This window comes from Pituophis catenifer, unplaced genomic scaffold, assembly GCF_029215685.1.
Source record: "Pituophis catenifer annectens isolate HBS135680 unplaced genomic scaffold, rPitCat1.0.hap2 SCAF_2, whole genome shotgun sequence".
NCBI classification, from domain to species: domain Eukaryota; kingdom Metazoa; phylum Chordata; class Lepidosauria; order Squamata; family Colubridae; genus Pituophis; species Pituophis catenifer.
Genome location: NW_027256882.1, coordinates 132694052 through 132716556, shown reverse-complemented (window position 1 = coordinate 132716556; position 22505 = coordinate 132694052). Strand labels below are relative to the sequence as shown.

The 22505-nt window shown below is 39.4% G+C and overlaps 1 protein-coding gene across 1 annotated transcript in view; it reads left to right on the top strand.

Annotated features, from left to right (window-relative positions):
- Positions 1-13365, top strand: part of MYO15B (myosin XVB) — a 73063-nt gene extending 59698 nt beyond the window's left edge. Inside the window, exons 34-42 of the mRNA XM_070934413.1 lie at positions 789-848; positions 1331-1406; positions 3088-3206; positions 4661-4779; positions 6407-6548; positions 7122-7233; positions 8011-8171; positions 8378-8505; positions 13209-13365. Coding sequence (XP_070790514.1) covers positions 789-848; positions 1331-1406; positions 3088-3206; positions 4661-4779; positions 6407-6548; positions 7122-7233; positions 8011-8171; positions 8378-8505; positions 13209-13365 — 1074 coding nt within the window. The remainder of the gene's footprint in view (positions 1-788; positions 849-1330; positions 1407-3087; positions 3207-4660; positions 4780-6406; positions 6549-7121; positions 7234-8010; positions 8172-8377; positions 8506-13208) is intronic.
- The last annotated feature ends 9140 nt before the right edge of the window (positions 13366-22505 follow it).

Genomic DNA, 22505 nt, shown 5'->3' with positions numbered 1-22505 from the left:
CTACACCCACAGAACCGGTAGTAACGAATTTTACATTTCACCACTGCTGTAAAGCACTGTGAAAGCGGTATATAAGTCTAAGTGCTATTGCTGTTGCTATTGTATCATTGGTAGCGATCAATTGTGCAGAGTTGGGATGGGCCTAGCGGTTAAGGCTCTGAGCTAAAAACCAGGAGACTCTGAGTTCTACTCCTACTTTGGGGGTGAAAGAGGGTTGGGTGACCTGGGGCCACTCACTCTCTCTCAGCCCAACTCATCTCAGAGGACTGTGGTTGTGAGGAAAATAGGAGGAGGAAGGCGTATTAGGTATGCTTGCCACCCTCAATTATTTATATAAAAAACAATAAAAATGGGATTTTATAAAAAAAAAATCTTTAAAAATGGGGTCAGGACAATGGCTCTGTGGAAAGATGGGTGGCCAATAAACTTGGTAAATAAAAATAATAAATAATAAAAAGTGGTAAGCCTTTTTAATTACAGTGTGAAAGCATGTAATAATCCACTCACTGTGATGGAGATTAGTACAGACTGGTTAGAAGCAACATGTCTGATTGTATGACGGGCTGGAGAAGAATAGCATTCAAAAGAATAGGATGAGTTTAATTACTTTTCCTATGCCAGGGTAGAGTTTTATGTCAATAAGCCACTACTTCTCCTGCAAAATGAAATATATGTTATCAATGAATTGTGTTTGAATATATTAATGTACACAATCATTTGCTATTTTGAGTCATGATTTTATTTTGCATATGTGAAAACAACTTTGTGTTGGATCTCTTCCTCAATAGGTTTTTTATCCCAGGGAAAATTTCAGTCAACCTTACTGCTTGAATCTGTTATGTGACCAGGTAAGTATTTGTGTGTGTGTGTGTGTGTGTGTGTGTGTGTGTGTGTGTGTGTGTGAGAGAGAGAGAGAGAGAGAGAGAGAGAGAGAGAGAGAGAGAGAGAGAGAGAGAGAGAGAGAGAGATAGGGACAGACAGACAGAGTGACAGAGAGAGACAGAGACAGAGACAGAGAGAGAGACAGAGAGACAGAGACAGACAGACAGACAGACAGAGACAGAGAGCGAGACAGAGAGAAAGAGAGACAGAGACAAAGAGAGAGAGAGAGACAGAGAGACAGAGAGAATGTGTGTCTAACAGATAAGAGAGACTCACATTTCTTTTTGTCATCAGCCTCTCTATCACAAAACTCCGTATTTTATTTACTTTTTGTACATTAAGTTTTGTCTCTTTCAAAGAATATACTTGGTTTATTCCATATGCTCTGTTTCAAAGCTTGACATTTGCAATATGAGTTGAATTGAAATCCATTTTTGTTCCTTCCCAGATCTTGAGAGATACTTACTCCAAGTCATGCATTCGAATTTCCAAAGAGGAGAGGCGCAAAATGAAAGACCTGTTAAGTAAGGAAGCCATGAGTCCTTCCTTGTCTTCAAGTACAGTAGAACCTCTGGTCACGACCATCATTCATTCCATAACTTTGGTCACAACCAGATTTGGTCATGACCTGAACCTAACCAAAATTAATGCAAAATTAATGCAGCGGCCACATGAGGTCACTGTTATTTGGTGCTTACAAAAAACATGGCGCGGAAGGGGAAATCAGGCACGGCTGTATTTGATCGCCACCCGAGTATGTGTTCGTGACCAGATTCAAAAATTTTGTGATTTTTTTAGTCAGAACCCGATTTGGTCATGGTCAGAAGTGTTCGTGACCAGAGGTTCTACTGTATCATGGAGGCATGAACTTTCCATCTAAAACTGAAGAATTGTTTTCCATTCTTTTATTCATTAGAGTTATGGGAACTGCTATATGTTTAACCATCTTCTGCCTTCACAATCTGTTACTGAACCCACTTAAGACTCTCCTGCTAAGACAAATAACCCACTTCTAAATGTTCCTCACTCAGTGATAAATGTATTTAGGGACTGAAATAATTAGCTGCATTGTGTCAGATGAATTTCTGCTCAGTCCCAAGGTCCAGATGTTCAGGACTCTCAATCCATTCAATAACACGAGCCAACCCAGCTTCTCCCTTCCTTTGGAAGACAAAACTGCCAATGGCACATAGCTTATTCTCCACCCCAGGAGCCAGCCTCTTGTTTTGGGTACCTTGGAGGGCATTATTGCTCTGCATCACTTCCATCAAAAGACGATTCAGCTGCCAGTCTAGCTGCTTTCTGGGCATGGAATGGCAACATAGCATTATGTTTTTCTTCCGTTTGGGCAGTAAAATATTGCTGAGCACATTGTAAGCCACCCTGAGTCTTCGGAGAAGGGCGGCATATAAATCAAATTAAAAAAAAAAAATCTCTTTCCTGCAAATCATTCTTCAGCTTCCCCACTCCAGAGAGAGTGGGAAGAGGTAGCACTGCTGTGCATAACCCAAAGAGATCCTGATCAGAAGTATAAAAATCCAGGGTGCTTCCTGCTAGCCATTTTACATGCACATGTCCCAAACTTACTTGATCCATCCTAATCTCACTGCAGTTATATAAGATAAAGGAGTGGCGAAATCCGTGGCAGGGGAAGGATACTGCAAAATCCCCATTCCCACCCCACTCTGGGGCCAGCCAGAGGTGGTATTTGCCGATTCTCCAAACTACTCAAAATTTTCGCTACCAGTTCTCTAGACCCTGTCAGAAACTTGCATTTCTTTCTTCTCCCTTCGGCCACAAAATTGCTTTCTTTCACACACGCAAATACTAGCATGTTTCCTTCTGCTAGCCCTATTCCAGATTCTGATGGTTTCTCATTCAAAAAAGAGGAGAGATTCTCAAATCCCATAGAGAATCTCCAAAATCCCACAAATTCCCATTAATAAAATATAACCAAAAGCTTTAGATTATTAAAGCAACCTATTGAATGCAAATTAATGGTCTGTTACCAGCTCCAATAGAAAGCTCTCTAATGCTGGCTGCAGAACATCAGATCCCTGCTTGCAAACTGTCCTTGGAAACAGTGCACTCTTTGATGTGCTTCCTAAGTGTGCTAAAGTCATCTCTGTAGCTTGCTTCCATCAGCGGAACTGATCCATAAACTGAGCTGCTGATTAAACTTTTCCTTTGTTTTGTTGCCTTCAGCCGAATTCCATGTGGGCATGGATGTCAGCTCCATCACAGAAGAAGGGATCAAGAAAAGAATTGTGGTGGCTGCTCGTGATAACTGGGCCAGCTATTTCTCTCGCCTTTTCCCAGTAAAAGTAGGTTTGCTTACCTCAGCCTTCCATAACGCGACAATCCTGTTATGTCTTTCCACTAAGATTCAGGGGCTACTTTCCCCTCAGGGCTTCAGCTATTATAGGCAAATCAATAACAGGGCAGCCCTCTGGACCAGGCTCTCTGCTACATAAAGGTTGCCTGTGCAATGAAGGCTGACATTGTTGAAAACTGACCACGAGTAGGTAGACTGTGTGAGCAGATAGGTAGAGAGGTAGGTAGACCACACCAGGAGTACGTAGACCACACCAGGAAGATTTCAGCCATCATGTTTAAAGTCAGTCTCCAGAACATATTACTGTTTGTTTGTTTGTTATCCTCTCTATTTTTTATCATCTCAAGGCAGCATTCATACCTAATACTCCCACCTCCTAATTTCCTCACAACTTTGTGAGGTGGGTCAGACTGAGAGAGAATGACTGGCCCAAAGGCACCCCACCTGCCTTCCTTGCCTAAGGGAGAACTAGACTTCAAGGTCTCTAACCCAGCACTTTAGCCACTACACCACACTGGCTGTCATTTTTATTATTTAATTGTAATTACCCCTTATGCTAAGCCCTACTTTGTTTAAGTATAGTTTATAGACTAAAGGATTATTGGTTAGCAGTCTTCCAATATTTGAGGGCCCCCAGTATTGTCCCTCCCACATATCTTGATTGAGCAGGGGGTTGGACGAGAAGACCTTCAAGGTGACCTGATAGCAGTGTTCCAATATTTGAGGGGCTGCCAAAAGGAAAAAGGGGCTCAACCTATTCTCCAAAGCACCTGAAGGCAGGACAAAAAGCAACAAGATGGAAACTAATCAACCTAGAACTAAGGAGAAATTTCCTGACAGTGAAAACAATCAACCAATGGAACAGAAGTTGCCTTCAGAAGTTGTGGGGGCTCCATCCCTGGAGGCTTTTAAGAAGAGATTGGACAGCCATTTGTCTGAGATGGTGTAGGGTCTCCTGCTTGAGCAGGGGGTTGGACTAGATGACCTACAAGTTCCCTTTCAACTCTGTTATTCTGACTTGTACTTGGGTTGGGTTTCCCTGTACTGCTGAGCCAAGCCAGATAGGCAATATTTTTTCTTCACCTAGAATTTTCTCTTGTCCCATCATCTCATTTAATCTGGATGGGTAAAATTGCAAAACTTAGAATGAAAATAGGTAAGGATTTTTGTTTGTGTGTGTGCTAAGGACAGTGTTCTCGGGAGAATAATTTGTCAAGGTAGACCTGGCCTGCCTCTTTTGTGTTCCTCTTTCTTCTGGCCCAGGGGCCTTGAAACAGAGCCAAGAGGCTGCACTTTTCATCCGTCAAACATTTAATCCAAAGACAATCGGCTCTTCCGATTGTCCACTAAAGTAACTGCTGTCTTTCTCACAAAAGTTTCCCTGCTGTCATGGAAACATTTTGTTAACTATTTTCTTCCTGCTGTCTGTTCCTTTCCTGATAGGGAGAAAATGGAAGTGATGTCCAGATACTGGGTATTTCTCACCGGGGTCTGCAGCTGTTGAAGAAATCCAAAGAAGCCAGTTTCAGTTCTGAATATCTGAAAATCCTTTGCAGCTTCAGGTGAGAGGCAACAAAATCCAGTATAGAACTGTTTTCTAAATTCATGAGGGAGGCCATTGCCTCCTTGGCATTGGAATACCACAGACTCAATCTAACAAACCTGGCAAAGATATAGACAGACAAATGCTGAGTGTAGGTGCAGCAAATAATGCAGGTGAGTTGGCTGCATATTGGAGAACAACAACTGACTCCACTTGATGAAAAACTCTGTTATAACCTGAGTTTGCACAGCAATTCCCAACAGACTTGTGAAAACATATGGCTTTTTATAGCTATACCGACGCATTTCATTTCTTCTTTTGACTTCTTTTTTTATTCCTTACCCTACTAGACTTCATGCTTGTGAGCAGGGCCTATTTTATTCCTCTGCATTACTTAACTGTTTGATAAACTTTATATATTTTAGTTTGATAAACCAAAACAGCATACATACATGGCAATATATGTATTCAATTTTAAAAATTCAAATGTTCCCATATTCCCATTGAAACACAAATGCTTTGCTTTGATCTTCTCGTTCAACTCATGTTTGATTCACTTATCTGAATCATTTTGAGTTATTCAACCTACAATTTTTGTGTGTGCTGTAGCGCCACCTGGTCTAGACTGTATTGGGGCAGATTAGAGAGATCAGCAAGTACAGCAGGGGTGAAATGTAAAATTTGTTACTACCGGTTCTGTGGGCGTGGCTTGGTGGTGGTGGGGTAATGTGACTGGGTGGGCGTGGCCAACTTTTTTTTTTTTTTTTAACTTTTCAAAGCATTTTTTCTGCAAATGCAAAAAAATGCTTTGAAAACCCTCTGCCGATTGGGAACACAGCTGGGATCGTCAGAGCCTTTTCAAAGCATTTTTTAAACCATCTCTTCCACGGAAGAGGTTGCAGAAAAAAATGGTTTAAAAGTCTCTCTGACGATCCCAGCTGAGTTGCCTGATCGTTTTTAAAAATGCTTTGAAAAGTCTCCTTGATGATCAGGCAACTCAGCTGGAATCGTCAGAGAGACTTTTAAACCGTTTTTTCTGCAACCTCTTCCGGGGAAGAGGTGGTTAAAAAAATGCTTTGAAAAGGCTCTGACGATCCCAGCTGTGTTGCCTGATCGTCAGAGTCTTTTCAAAGCATTTTTTAACCACCTCTTCCCCGGAAGAGGTTGCAGGAAAAAATGCTTTGAAAAGCCTCTGAGATCCCAGCTGAGCCGCGCGATCATCAGAGGCTTTTTTTTAACTTTTAAAAGCATTTTTTCAGTGGAAGAAGTTGTAGAAAAAATGCTTTTCAAAGTAAAAAAAAAAGCCTCTGATGATCGTGCGGCTCAGCTGAGTATGGTGGGGGGGATTTTTGCTACTGGTTCTCCAAACCACCCGCTGCCATCGCTATTGGATCTGATCCGAACCGGGAGCATTTCACCCCTGAAGTACAGGTTTCTAACTTGATAAAAGGGGAGAGCAGGTGACTTCTGCCTTGGTACTTTTTGTGCTAGTAGATTTCTTAAAACTTCAGGTATATTTTTGAGAATTCAGAAGCCATGTCCTAACAAAAATTATCCCAATAGGCTTGGTAAAGTAGGTGGTAAAGAACTTAGTCAAGGATGAAAGCCAAACAAGTCAGAGAATTCATGTTCTTTGACTTTTTCAGTTATGCAGATGTCCTTTCTTTGGAGCTGATCAATCGGAATATCCTTCAGTTCTCTCTGAAGAATGAGCAGCTCATCCTTCATTCTCAAAAAGCTCAGCAGATCAAGGCTACAGTGGAAATCTTCCTGAGAGAATTGAAACAGGTAAGAGCAAGATCATGGTGCAAGCTATGAATCCTTATAGGTAGGCTGATTTTAGAGGTAACCCATCTAAAGCATTGGGCGCAAAGGCAAACATTTAAGCCTCAACCTATTTCCCCAAATACAGATAGTCTTCGACTTATGACCACAATTGAGCCCAACATTTCTGTTGTTAAATGAGACATTTGTTAAGTGAGTTTTGCCCCATTTTATGACCTTTATGACCATTCTTGCCACAGGTGTAAGTGAATCGTTGTAGTTGATAAGTTAGTAACATAGTTGTTAAGTGAATCTGGCCTCCCCATTGATTTTGCTTGTCAAAAGGTGGTAAAAGGTTATTGCATGACCTTGGGACACAGTAACGGTCATAAGTATGAACCAGTTGCCAAGCGTATGAATTTTGATCGCATGATCATAGGGATGCTGCAAAGGTTGTAAGTGTGAAAAATGGCCATGAGTCACTTTTTTCAGTGCCGTTGTAACTTTGAACGGTCACTAAATGAACTGTTGTAAGTTGAGGACTACCTATAATTTCAACCCCTTACCTCTGTTTTTCTTCTCCCGTCCTTCCAAAAGGATTCCAACTATGTCATTGCTATGCGTACCTATGTCACAGATGACAAGAGCCTCTTAAATTTCAAGAAAGGCGACTTCATTCGACTACTTCCCATGAAGGGACTGGAGCCAGGTGAGAAAAGTTCAATCCAATGTATCCTCTTTCAACCTCAAAATATTCCTTGTCGAGAGTGAAACAGCTGCTTCAAAGACTGCCAACTGCAGTACGTGGTTTTGCAGGGGTGGGTTCTACTTACCTTTACTATTGGTTCGCAATGGGATTGTGCGCACGCGCGAGCGAAGCACAGATCGCCAATGATGACATCTGGGTGGGGCCTCCCGCCGTTTTTACTACCGGTTCTTGCGAAATGGTCCAAACTGGGGGCAACCCACCATTGTGGTTTTGAGCATTTTAGAATTGTTTCATGCTCAAAACAGATCTCGTATCGCCTTCTGAGCTCACAAACACAATATATTCAAAAGACTGTCTCTTGCCCTGATGTCTCACATTCAAAACAAGACGTTTCAAACTCAAAACGGGATGTTTCAAATTCAAATATGGCTGCATTTGTTGAGAGTTCTTAAGACGTTACTAAATACTTAGTAATGTGTTTGTCTGTCAGGAATTCAGTTCTGTGAAATCTGTGAAATCATCTGGCCACAAATAACTAAGAATCTATAATGACAACATACACACACATACACTAATGCTTTCATCAGACAAGCACATCGATTAGCTAATTTTTGTGACACAGTCCTCAATAGCTATGCTGATTAAAGAATTCTGGGGAGTTTCAAACTCACAAATCAGTAGCCTATTCAGATTTGGAGAGGCTGCCCTGTGGCTAATACGTTGCAAAGATGATGTAAGTTAAAGTTGGCCAGCCTAATTTCAATCTTTTCTGTTCAGGTTGGCAGTTTGGCTCTATTGGTGGGCGCTCTGGCCTTTTCCCTGCTGGAATGGTGCAGGTGGTGGCAGCTCCCGATTACCTCAACCTCCATAGGAATCAACAGGAAGAAGTCCGAACAGGCTGGAAGAAAAACACAGAGGAGAAAATAGTTAACAAGGAGGTGAGGGCTCAAGCAGAGACCCAGGGGATTAGTCATGCAACAAAGTGAAGGGAGGAGACTACGGTGTTGCTGAAGAAATGCAAACCGTCCGCAGAGACTACAAAGTATGAAGACAATGCAAGAGATGGAATATGAATATCACAGGATGAATTTTTTTCAGTACCAAGAGTACCGGTTCTCTGATGACTGATTTTCTGTCTCTTCAGAATTCTGCCCCCAGCACTCTGACAGAGTCAGAAGTTACCAGGCCTAGCACACCTATAAACTCTCTTGATATTTGCCACTACCCTATGACGGAGTTTGCGATGGCACATTTCCGAGAAGCCCAATTCATGTAGGTATTCTGTAGCAAAAAGCCCTTTAAGCATACGCTATTGCAATCTACTGTTTCAGTTTAATTGCTAGCTGTGGCCCGCTTTGTATTTCTTATGTTATGATTGGCATGGGAAAAGATTTTTTGTTTGATGGTTGTAACCTTGTTCATATGTGTTGTGTGAAAATATTCAGACATTATCTAGGTGATGTTAATTAATTTCTTGTGTTAATGAAAAAATGGTGTATAAATAGGTTAAACAAACCAGTAAATAATAGTCTGGGACTGTGTTTCCAATTCCTTCATCATTGCAGAGAGGATCTGCTCCTTGTGGAAAACCCTTTGTTTCCCACTGTCAAGTTTATTTGGGCATAGTTTTTTTTTTCCTCCAAACTTTTTCCATGTATACACTTTTGAGGTCACTTATTTCTCCGAGTTTTAAGACGCATAGAAGTAGTTGAACCTTCAGTAATGCCTCAGACACTGACATTCCGAATTACATTTTCATTCATGATACACACTGTGGAAAAATAAAAAAGATATCAGACAGCTACTGTAAATAAAGAACATGCCAAAGAAAGAGTCCTTCTAGCAGCTTTATTCCTATCCAGATATCTTGAAGAAACTGAGTTGTTGTTCTATTACTTGCAAATAAGGCATTTTTTTCATAACCAATTGGCAACTGAAATCTCACATCTTTTGGGACCTTCATGGGATCAACTACATTATCAACTACATAACCATATTATGAGCCTCGGTGGTGCAGTGGTTAGAGGGAAGTACTTCAGGCTACTTTTGCTGACTGCCAGCTGACTGCAATTTGGCAGATCGACTCTCACCAGGCTCAAGGTTGACTCAGCCTTCCATCCTTCTGAGGTGGGTAAAATGAGGACCCAAATTGTGGGGGGCAATATGCTGACACTGTAAACCACTTAGAGAGGGCTGTAAAAGCACTGTGAAGCGGTATATAAGTCTTAAGTGTTATTGGTATAGCTATCAAGGATAGATGTTCAGTCAGTCATATAAAAAAAGCCTTCTGATCCTCCTCCTGAAAAATATTTCTTATGCCAGAAATGGAGTGGGACCAGAGTTTTCAATGGCTGGTGATCTATTTGGAAGATATTGCTACGCTGTCAGTATGATCACAGAAGCTACATCGATTCTTAGCTACTCAGATATATTTCTCCTAAGACTCCTTCTGATTCATTAACTCTACTATACTATACAGGTTTAGGAGCATCGGAGCGCTAGATAAAAATCTTCTTTGCTTGACTTTTTGCTAATTTGCTGATTAGAAGTAACTGGATGATTCTGGAAAATGTCCCAAAGAACTTCCATATTTTTACAACATATGGAAAATACTGGCTATGTACAAAATTGCTATCCATTATAGCCAGTAAGTAATTGTACTCCAAAGAAGCACTCCTATCCTCTCCTCTCCTCTCCCCCCCTCATGATTTAATTATCTCCAAATAAATATTTTTATATTTCATTTATATGCACGCACCGACAGCAAACACACACCCATATGTATTCTCTGTAAATTATGATGCTTCATCCTGTTAAATTTCAACCAAATCCCAATCATTGTCTAAATTTAATTCTTTTCCCACCATTTTGTTTAGTGAAATCACTAAATTGATGTGTTGTAATCAATTCTTTTAGTGCATTTATTTAATCTGCAATGTTTAGTTTAATGTTTGATTTATTATAATCACCTTTGTATAATGGTCTTATACAGTATCTGCTTTTTATATATTTAAAATATGTGTCAATAAAGAATTAAATGTTGAAAAAAGTAAGTGAACTTTTTAAATTAACAGTGCACTGAGGTTCATGGAGTTAAGAAACAGATTGCCAGTCTCAATTTGAGGAAACAGAATCACAATCTGGGGAAATACATGTGCTGATAAGAACAAATCCCAGACTATTGAGGAAAGCATATCTAAAGGGATGCCTTCATCTTTGATCCATGCAGAGATTTTGAATACCTATCATGATTAGTCAGACAGTATTTACTAGATATGATGCCCCTCAGAAGTGATCCTCAGTCTTTCAAATCTCGTCGTGATATATCAAAGAGGATGTTTTAAGCCTTTTGGGATTTCAAAACACCCATGTTCCAATCAAAGCAGCTATTTTTGAATTTGAAGCAGGATGTTTCTTACTTGAAATGGGGCATTTTGAATTTCAGATGGCTTGATTCAACACATTTTGTGCATTCTTCTTCACTTCCAGCACACCTGCTCTAGCTTTAAGGATGCTTTGAAGTCTTTTCTATTAATAGCTGCATCAATATCATAGCTTTCGACTTTGTTGCAGGTTTATAAAGTAAAAAATGATGCAATTTCCTCTGAAAGTGTACTTATTGCTCACTTCATTTTGTATTTCACTCCAGAAAGCTTAAGATACCTCACATAAAATGATCAAAATTGCATTTCCTCATAAACAGGTGGATAGAATTTCCCAAATTGGGACAAACCAAGATTTGTTTTTCAGGTAAAAGAAACCATGTTTCCCGAGGCATGCTAAAGGATTTTAGATTGGTGTACCCCCTAGTTCACTTAACTTGTTCAGGGTTAGCTAATGCTGGTAGAACTATCACAGTTAAATAAGACCTATTGTAGTATTTCTGAGTTCCAATTTAATTTAAATAATAAATAATTATTAATAATAATTAATTAATAATAATTAATTTAAGCAGCTCTTTACATTGGTCAGTAAGTTTGTGCTGTTAGAGAACAAGATGTTTCAGGGTCCCAAATTTTCATAAAAGTTCACAGAATTAGTCTTTTCGAGCATCTAGCAATATTAATCATTTTAGACTAGAGCCTTTTCATTTCACAAGGGTAGAATTAGGTGACTTGGATAAATGGAAAGATTGTGTGTCATAAAAGAAGTTGCACCTGAGAGACTTGTCAAGTAAATATTATTTAGCAAAGAAGGATTGAAAATGATTGTACAATCTTAGTCATAAATCATGCATTTATTTTGTCAAGCATATATAAGATAACAGGTAAAAGTATAAACATAATTTGAATACATGAAAAGAGTAAGTAAAAAGGAATATTAGGACAGGGACGGTAGGCACACTGGTGCACTTATGCACACCCCTTACAGACCTCTTAGGAATGGGGTGAGGTCAACAGTAGACAGTTTAAGGTTAAAGTTTTGGGGGTTTGGGGAAGAAACTAGAGTCAGGTAGTGCATTCCAGGCGTTGACCACTCTGTTACTGAAGTCATATTTTCTGCAATCGAGTTTGGAACGGTTTACCTTGAGTTTGTATCTATTATTTGCTCATGTATTGTTGTGGTTGAAGCTGAAGTAGTCATTGACTACTAGTACAAATTATGTACTATGCTTAGGGCGTAGTTCTAAATTGTCTAATCTTTTAATTTTAATCTCTTCTTTAAAACTTCTAGTGTTGGAGCATTCACAACTTCTGGGGGCAAGTTGTTCCACTGATAAATTATTCTGTCAGAAAATTTCTCCTTAGTTCTAGGTTGCTTCTCTCCTTGATTAGTTTCCACCCATTGTTTCTTGTCTGGCCTTCAGGTGCTTTGCTTGACTCCTTCTTCTTTGGGGCAGCCCCTGAGATATTGGAACACTGCTATCATGTCATCCCTAGTCCTTCTTTTCATCAGACTAGACATACCCAGTTCCAGCAACTGTTCTTCATAAGTTTTAGCCTCCAGTCCCCTAATCATCTTTGTTGCTCTTCTCTGCACTCTTTCTAGAGTCTCAACATCTTTTTTACATCGTGGTGACCAAAACTGGATGCAGTGTGGCCTTACCAAAGTATTATAAAGTGGTACTGACACTTCACGTGATCTTGATTCTATCCCTCTGTTAATGATTATGATGTCAACACTGAGTTTGCTCATAGATTCTTAATTGTTTAATAGTGAGCTTCATTTGCAAGAAGCTGAATGGGGTACAAAGTTTATTAAAACAATATGCAATATAATAAAAACACTGAAGCTGCATCATTAAAATAAAAATAGAGAAAGTAGCAAATACTGTACCTATGGTTACATAGGTACATGGCATAGATGGACTTCCATCGCCTCATTTTTTACACGCCCTATTTATTCTTTCAGCGTGGAGAAACACGTATTCAGCTGATCATTTCTATTGAGTATTTTAAACCAAATGTTAAAGTTTTTAATTTAAAGATCTTTGTGTCTTGAATCCAGTATTGGGAATTGCTTCAGTCCATTAGCTTAGATGTAAGTTATTGCCTTGCAAAATAGATGAGAGCTTATAAACCATAGTTTAAAAATTATGAATACAGAAAGCTGCTTTCCAACATGTCAAGTTACATATGATTGACACAAATTCCTTATAAATATATTTTTAGTATAGTTTGTTGTGTGAGTCTCTGCTAAGCAAAATGTGGCTAAGTGCAGTATATGACTCCAGTTGTTATATTTGATTTTAGAAAGATCTCTCTTTTAATTTTAGAGTCTCTGCTAAAACCTGTTCACATTTGCTATCTGGTTGGGGTTGTTGTTTTGTTGTTTTTTTTGGTAAAACACAAGTAACTAATCTGGAAAAGTGAGGGATAGATAGAACCTGAGACCTTCTGCAAATCATCATACGCTTTCCCACTGAGCAAAGGTTGCAGCTGGGACTGACCGCTTGCTAGAGATTGGAGCATCTCTTCTAGCTTCCCATGATTCATTTTGTAGGTAACCAAATCCCCATTTTGTGTTTCTGCTAGGCTAGGATGGCATGGCATGGGAGTTGAACAGATGGACCCCGCTCTCTTGGTTCAGCATACAAAGGTAAACCAGGAGGACTCCTTGTGTCTGGGTGCCTCCTCCTCTTTGTCATTTGGGATATGGAAAGAGGTCTTATTTTTTTTATACTTGTATTAAAAGTTCTAAAAAAGAAGATTAAAAACTAATACAAATTAATATAACATTAAAAAGTAAAAAGAAAATGAAATCAAAGAGAAAGTTAAAAATGCAAGAAAGGAAAAATCAAACTAGAAGAGAAAGAAAACAGACACAAAGAAGTAACCACGAATCTTCATTACAGCAGTTACAAGTACAATGATAAATTTAACCTCTTTCTCTAAAGTTACAGAAGTATTCTTTATATAATCTATCCTGTCTAATAATCAAAACTGTAAATCATCTTTTTCTGTGTTCTGCAAGAAGTCCATAAGGGGTTTGCAGTCGGCAATAAATGTAGACATTATCTTTTTTCTAATTGATAGAAGTTTTATTTTCAATACCTGAATATGCAACCTGACCCCAAGCCCTGGAAGCAACCCCTGGAGCTATAGCATGGCTCCTGCCACCCCTCCAACAATTACTACTGAACTACACTTTGGCATGGGAAAGAAGAGGGAACATTATTCACATTATGTGGATTTTGTAATTACATGAAATAGGAACTAAAATGAAAGCTAGATTCAGTTGAATCAGGGGTGAAATCCAGCAGGTTCTGACAGGTTTTGGAGAACCGGTAGCAGAAATTTTGAGTAGTTCAGAGAACCGGCAAATATCACCTCTGGCTGGCCCCAGAATGGGGTGGGAATGGAGATTTTGCAATATCCTTCCCCCAGGAGTGGGAGGGAATGGGGATTTGGCAGCATCCTTCCCCTGTCACGCCCACCAAGCCATGCCCACAGAACCGGTAGTAAAAAAATTTGGATTTCACCACTGAGGTGAATTTAGTTTTTGTTCTGATCTTACTCACAGAGACCTACTTTGTGTAGAATGTTCCAACGTGCCATGTAAGGACCAAGTTCCTCCCTCTTTCAATTACGCATGACTACCCTAAAACCACATACTGCCCTTGACTAAATGTGCAGATCTTTTCCAAAGAACCAAATGTTTTGTACGTGTGATCCTTCTACTATATGAGCCTGTTCTGTTTGGAAGAAAGGCGAAATAAAGGGAAGGTAAGCTAGAGGAAGAAAATAGATGAGATGAAAAGAAAAGCAAGTTGGGGGCCTTTACCCATTTTTGGCTCTGCATTACAGCTTCATTACAGCATTAGCTGTAAAATGTGGCTCCCCAATGAATTATTCTTGTGCAAATTGACCAAAAACAGTGTTGCTTTGTCACATACTAAGTTTCATTGGGGAAAGAGGACATGCCCATCATTTTCTGCGCAACTTTTTAGAATCCACTGCCTCTGTTGAATCTCTGCCTTCTGCCTTTGTAGGTACCAATCCAGGAATCTCTCCTGTTTCATTCTGATGATGAGTTGAATGACTTGGCTACAAAAAATTTTTTGAGTATGTAATGGTCCATTAATGAATCAATGAGAAGTGATGGGTAGTCTAAGAGTCGTGGTTAGGATGCTAATTCTGCTGACTGTCGGCTGCCGGCAATTTGATTCTCACCGGCTCAAGGCTGATTCAGCTTTCCATCAAGGGTGGGTTCTACTTACCTTACTACCAGTTCACAATGCATGCGCAGAAGCGTTCTGATAACATCAGGGTCGGTGGGCGGAGCCTCCCACTGGTTTTACTACCGGTTCTATAAAACCGGTGCGAACCAGGGGCAACCCACCACTGCTTTCCATCCTTCCAAGGTCAGTAAAATGAGGACCCAGATTGTTGGGGAAAATATGCTGACTCTGTAAACCACTTAGAGAGGCCTGTAGAGCCCTATGAAATGGTATATATGTCTAAGTGATATTGCTATGGCTAGTGCTATTGACACAGCACTGATTAAACTTTTATTTATTTAGCTATGGATTCAGGAAAGGTACTGAGAATATTTCTACTTTTACTAGTTCTCTGAAAATCAACTATCAGGACTATATTTTTGCTAGGATAACTCCATATTTGTTGCTTTTGAATTTTTCAAAACTTTTCCAGTTGACAATGTGATAAATAAAAGAAGAATGATGGGGACAGGAGCAGAGGTGGGTTTCAGCAGGTTCTGACCGGTTCTGGAGAACCAGTAGTGGACATTTTGAGTAGTTTGGAGAACCGGTAGTAAAAATTCTGACTGGCCCCACCCCCATCTATTCTCTGCCTCCCAAGTCCCAGCTGATTGGGAGGAAATAGGGATTTTGCAGTAACCTTCCCCTGGATTGGGGAGGGAATGGTGATTTTACAGTATCCTTCCCCTGCCATGCCCACCAAGCCACACCCACCAAGCCACACCACACCCACCAAGCCATGCCCACAAAATCGGTAGTAAAATAATTTGAAACCCACCATTGGGCAGGAGAGAATGGATTAGTAGTTAGTCATCATCTTAAAATGAAATGTGAGAAGCGAATGCAATCAAATACTTATTTTAGACACTCAACCTGTAAAAAAGGGTTTGGTTATGCATAGACATTTTAAACGCTGTTGGAATGAGAAACCTTTTTTAAATGCAATGCTTGATCCCCTCCCCACTTAAAAATATTTGCATATTCTTTAGCAAGAATCAGAAATATTTTAGTCCCCAGGCAGCACTGCAAGTTCTTATGAGATGGTGCTTATGCAAGAACTTGTACAAGAACAGTGAAATCACACTGCATTCGGGTCGATAGTTTTATTGTATTGTATTGTATATAAGTGGGGATCAACAGATGTTCACAAAAGTTATATTGCTAATTCTTATTCTGAATCATCCTCTTTAGAAAAATCACACAAATTCACTGGCAGTTTCTCTTTCCTAAGTGGAAGATAAATTTAGATATATTGTACTGTTTGTGTTTGAGGTGATGATAATACTGATCAAAACAGAGGCCCCTGAATCTTCTCTTAGGAATCAATGCCGTAACTCTATATTTTACTTTTCCAGCTAAGATTAATGCTGATTTCTTATTTTGAAGCTCTGATGAGGTTCATGGGAGACCAGCCAGGCCTCAAAAAACAAGATAAAATGGATTATATCTATGATATCCTTCAGGTATGTAGCTCTTGTGGTGGATTTGTGTAGATAACAGTGACTTAATGAGACCTGGAAGGTCATCAGATTTCTACTGAAGGGGCATTGATGGCCTTGAAAGGAGATTGATTTTGAGATGCTTATTTTCCCTTTCTATTCCCCTTAGATAACTCTATGAACTCTTACCTTACCTTAAATTAAATTATGCATAGTTTAAGAATTTGCAAAATACCAGTCATAGATCAAAGATATCAAAAGGGAGCAAGACATTACAGCTGACAATCAAAATAAAGTAGGGAATGGGAAGAGGGAAAGGAAGCAAAAATGTTAGGAAAGGAAAGACCGCAAGTTCTCAGAGTCATTTCAAAATATGAGCTCTTATCACTAATGGGTTGATATATATTTTGCACTAATGGGTTGATATGTAGTTTGGTTTATTCCAAACTATGATAAACTAATCCTGTTGCCTTGGGACCTTTTTGTTAAACTTTTGAGAAGATCTGAGTTCAGCAGTAAATTCATTCCTGATTTCTTTTCTGTGGTACACATAACTTGCCTTTTTGGCCTCCAAATTCTGCTTGCTAGAGCTGTAATGGCTAAGTGGAATAAGAAATCCCAGTTTCTGGGTTCTTCATCAGAATCAAATCTCATATACTCCTATCAACCACAATGCAGATTATCATGAGATACTGACCTCAATCTGACCTCAGAGTCCAATGAAAGTGTCAGATAACACTCCAACCTTGGGAGTTCAGGATCGCAAAGTACAATTGGGGATCATTGCAGAAAAATGTATATTCCAGTGTTTCTCAGATCAGAGGTAATCCTAGTGCCTCCCATGTGGCCTGCAAGAGAAGAGGAAAATAATTTTTTTTCCTCCCTGGGTTTTTACAGCGGTGCAAAGATAAGAAGACTGTGCATGATGAGGTTTACTGCCAGGTTATCAAGCAGATCACCGGGAATCCTAATATGTAAGCACCAAAGAATATAACACTGATTCTTCACATCTTGCATGGGTTGCTGTTTGGTTCCTGACAAATGTTTAAAGTGTTGGTTTTAATTTATAAAAACCCTGTATCATGTGGCATATGGTCACTTGCAGGAGTATCTCCTCCTATTGCTATTAGCCAGGGGTGGGATTCTACCAGTTCGGACCGGTTCGGGTGAATAGGTAGCTCCAACAATCAGCTGGAAATGAACCTGTTCACTCCGACGTTCAGCTGGGCCCATCCACCCGCCCGTGCTATTTTCTGACCTTTATCTTCTCAGCTGATTCACGCGGTAGAGCAGATTACTGTGAGAATCAGCTGTGTTACTCTTCCGAAGAAACCAGAAGTGAAGATTTCTTGAAACTGCGCATGCACACGCAGCAATCACCAAACTGATTGTTAAACCGGGAGGATCCCACCACTGCTATCATCCCAAAGTACTGGTTCATTTAATAAGAAACTCCTCACTGCCCCACAGTACCAAGTGGCCACGGGAACAAAAATCATGGTGGTACCAGTGCTCTCAGACTCCAAAGGGATGTCAGACTAGCCCTTCTTGTTGGCTCTGAAAAAAAAAGTTAAAAAAACAACAGTTATCAGAGAATGTATTAACTGAGTTTATGCACCAGGCCATTTTCTATTCCATGTATTTATTTTTGTGATATTTTATTTTGGTAATGTAGGGCCTTTGGGTTTGGGTTTGGTTTAGGTTTTAATTAGTGTGATTTTATTAGTACATTTTTAATCATAACATGGTATTTTTAATATGTTGTCTATACTGTAAGTGATGTAAGCTGTGGAGAGCTGTTGGATTCCAATGGGATATAAAGGCAATAAACAAACAAACAAACAAACAAGGAAAGGAAAGAAAAAAAGCAAAGATAGGAGCAGTGACACATTGGTTTGATGGACTCTGTTTTGGGAATTGACAGATAATTTATTTTTCTGTTACATTGTTATATTTTTAGTTCACATTTTCTTTTATTCTTACGAAGTTCTTACAAAGTTCTACAGAGGACACTAGGCTAAACAGTGATAGGATAAAAATGGATTAAATATGGGTTGTCCTAGTTTTAACTTCAAGAACACAATTAGGGTATATTATCTCATAGGTTTCTTTTTAAAGATACCACACCGGCCCTGATCTTGGGTTTATGTTTTTATTTAGTGCCATCAAAGATCATCAATCTTTTGATGATCATATTCTCATTTCATTATTTATTTATTTTTTTGGAGGGCAGGGTGTTATGTAGTGGTGGGGTTCATTGGTATTTTTAAAATTGGGATGTGGCTATTTGGAGACTTACACAGCTGTTTTCACATTTCCTATTTCAGAATTCCTTTTTTGTACTTCTTCATTTCCCACCTCCTTCTCATTTATTTCTCCTCAGTGTTTTATCTTTTTTCTTTTCCCCTTTTAGTCAATAGGAAATCTTTTCATTTGTGATCTCTGAGACATGCTCAAAGTCTGTCACAGTTCTTTCTTTGTTCCAGGGACAGTTGTCACCATGGCTGGCAGCTCCTCAGCCTTTTGACTGGATACTTCCTCCCATCCATTACCTTGAGGCCTTACGTCACTGAGTTTTTGCAGCAGATCTGCTGTGATAGTAACCACCCCTGCTCAGGTACATGACCTGTCTCCTCCTATTCATTAGTTGTGAAGAATCTGTGGTGGGATTTTCCAGGCTCACAGTCTATCCACCATCACCTTCATTTCTGTATGTTCCTTAGAGTCCTTTTAATAGTCACAAGTCAACAGCCAACCCTCAGTCCTATGTGGGGAAGGTAGGTGGGGAACTCATGCATGAGTTCCACCACCTAATTCTATTTTAGAAGAAGTCTTTTTAAATGTCAGTCACACTTCCTACATCGCATGCTGAACCTTGTGTGTGTTTTTTTAATCCCCAGAAATAGCCAAGGATTGCCAGAGCAACCTGAGGAAACTGATGGTGTATGGAGGTCGCCAACACTTGCCATTTTTGGCGGAGATGAGGGCATTTTTGGTAAATGAGAAGCAGATATGGGTCAGGGTGGGAGTGTCTCCCACTTGGGTGCTGAAACAAATCTTCCAGGCAGAAAAGCAGAAAAGAGCCTAGCTGAGGAAGACGGTAAAACAAAGTAAATACTGGAAATAGAACAGCTTTTTTATGTGCATCTTGAGGTTGAATCATCTGCATGAACATGATTTATGAAGGTCAGGATTGAAGGCAAGTTGATGTGTGAGAAAAACAGGCTTTTTTGAGCAAAGGTTTATTTGTGCTGCTTAGTATTACATCTTTAGGGAGCCCTGATGTCCAAAATTATGCCAAATCATTCAAATGTTTTAGAATTTAATATTTTGAACACCTTCATCTTCTGGCAGCATCACCTTAAAGAGCATAACTACCCCAAGGTTCATTATTCTTATGTACAATTTTCCTATATTTTTGAGTAACTATTTGAAAAAAGGAGACTTTGAGGTGGAAAATTTTTAGAAGCAAATTGCGGATTTATGTGATGACAAAACCTGTTTTGACAGGTCGCATCATTTGCACACATATTTATAGTAAATTTCACGTATATCCTTGGTGTTCATTAAGAAGTTTTGAAGAAGTAAACCCGAAAAATACGTTGGTCAAACGAATTCTTTGAGATGATTACAAGTAGTTATAAGGGAAGACATCCAAGATAGAACATATGTTATGTGGAACAATGTATCTGGAATAATAGATGTTGTAATATTTGAAGGAAAACAAGATCCATACCTGCTATATTGTATCAATCATAGTCATATGTGTGATTACAATGACCCAGAAATCAATTTTTTACTTATTAACTTATTACTTATTAATGCTAAGGACACAACCAGTAAGACTGGCTCAGGAAGCTCACATATGTATTTGCTTTCATCAAAATTATCTTTTTAATCAAAAATTAAACTAAAACATAGCTTCCATTGATTTGAAGGATAAAAATACAGGTAGTCCTCCACTTATGATAACAATAGGGACCAGAATTTCTGTTGCTAAGCGAAGTGGTTGTTAATTGAACAATGCCAGATTTTACAGATTTTTTTTTGCCATGGTTGTTAAGTGAATCACTACAGTTGCTAAGCAAACCACTAGTCATTAAGCGAATCTGGCTTCCCCATTGACTTTGCTTGATGAAAGCTGGCTGGGAAAGTTGCAAATAGTGACCAGATGAATCCAGGATATTGCAACCATTGTAAACACATGCCGGTTGCAAAGTAGCTAAATATTGATCCCCTGACTGTGGGGAAGCTATGACCATCGTCAGGTGAGGATCTGTTGTAAATCAGTTTTTTTTCAATGCCATTGTTACTTTGAATAGTTGCTAAATGAATCAATGTAAGTTGAGGAGTACCCGTACTCAAATGCTTACCGTATTTTTCAGAATGTAAGACACACCTGAGTATAAGACGCACCTTAGTCTTTGGGGAAGAAAATAGGAAAAAAAAATTCTGCCTACCAGGTATTCATCTGGCTGGTCCTTAGCCTGGTCAGCTTCAGCACATTAGTTCACTCACTGGTTTTGTGGTTGGGGCTGGTTGGGGCTAAAAAAAAACAGCTTCAAAACACAGCTGATCGTTGGAGGGAGCAGCAATTAGAAAAGCAGGCAAAGCACGGAAGATCTTCACTCACGTTGGGGCTGAAAAACAGCTTCAAAAGCACAGCTGATCCTCGGAGGGTGCTCCAGTGACTAAGGGCATGAGAAGGCAGCAGCTGTTCTGGGTAGCCATTTTGGGCACCACGTGTGGGGTTACATTCCAAGTATAAGACGCACCCAAATTTTCAGCCTCCTTTAGGGAAAAAAGTGTGTCTTATAGTCCGAAAAATACAGTAATTCTATTTCTCAAGTGCTCAATTTTGCCAGGAATTAGCTTTCAATTAGGAACAAAAATGCCTATACTGTACTGATTCTTGCTTTCCCGTTGTCAGAAGGGCCACTGTTTGCGCCGGATATCAATCATCTTACCTGGAGGTCTGCAATATAACGCAAAGTTTAAGACTTTCACTGTAAGTTCCTGTTTAGTCCATTAAAAAGGATATTGTGGTGCTCCACATATCCATGATGATGAGTATTTTCTTTTCTTTTTTCAATTAATGTTAATGTTGCCTTACTGAGAGGACACTTGAAAAACAGTTTTGATGCAGACATCTAAGAGGCCAGTCTGCATTTTGGGTTACTCAGTTATGCTCTTTTCTTTTGAAGTTCTTGTGTCTTATTACCTGAACTATACCTGTAATACTTTTTTCTTGTCTTTTGGGGAGGGGGAAGGGAAGATTGAGGGAGCTTGGCAACAGTGTTTTGCATCCCTGGATTAAAAAGAAACAGATAACTATTGATGAGAACAACCTAAACTTGGAGTCACAGCAGATAATAAATACTTGGATGGCCTGACTTAACTTCCTTGTGTTCCTTCCTTTGAAACATTAATGGGTACATTAGGAATCCCTCCAAATTTTTACCTTCATTTTTTTTTTTAATTTGGGAAAAGCTTTGTAACTTGTTTGCTGAGAGGTGTAGACACTATCACACTCTGGATTAAAACCCATGATAAGAATGCTAAATTCTCTCTCGCTTGTTGTGAAAATCCAAAACGAACCAGATCATCTTTCTGAAAACTGAGAGGGCTTGTTTCTCAACTTGCCTTTTCTTCTTTGAATGTGTGATTGTTCCCATACCAACCTATTTTTTTAAAAAAAGTACTGGAATTAAACAAATATTAAATCTCACTTGTCTATCTCTCTTACACCTTCTGATTTTTAAAATGAAAGACGCCGAGTTCAAGATTGCCTTTGAAGGCCTCATTCCTTCCAGACTGCTTTTGGCAGGCTACATTTGTCCAGATGAAGCAATTTGCACACACTTACATAAACTATTTTTTCCCCCTGATGGTAGGTTACAGCAGATGTGTTAAAGGAAATCTGTGAGCACATAGGAGTTACCGAGTTGGAGGAGATCAAAGAATTTGCCATCCTAGCCAACAAAGACAAAGGCAAGTGCACTGGGACTAACGGTCAACTTCAATACAGTGAAATCTGCTAAATATGGCGATTCACTCTGGTGCAGCTTTCTCCTTCCCACTGACTTCTACTGCCAGGGTCCTAGTTTTCTGGGGTTATATACAGTCACGTGAAAAAAGAAAGTAAACTTTTTTTGAGTTCAATGGTTTTACAT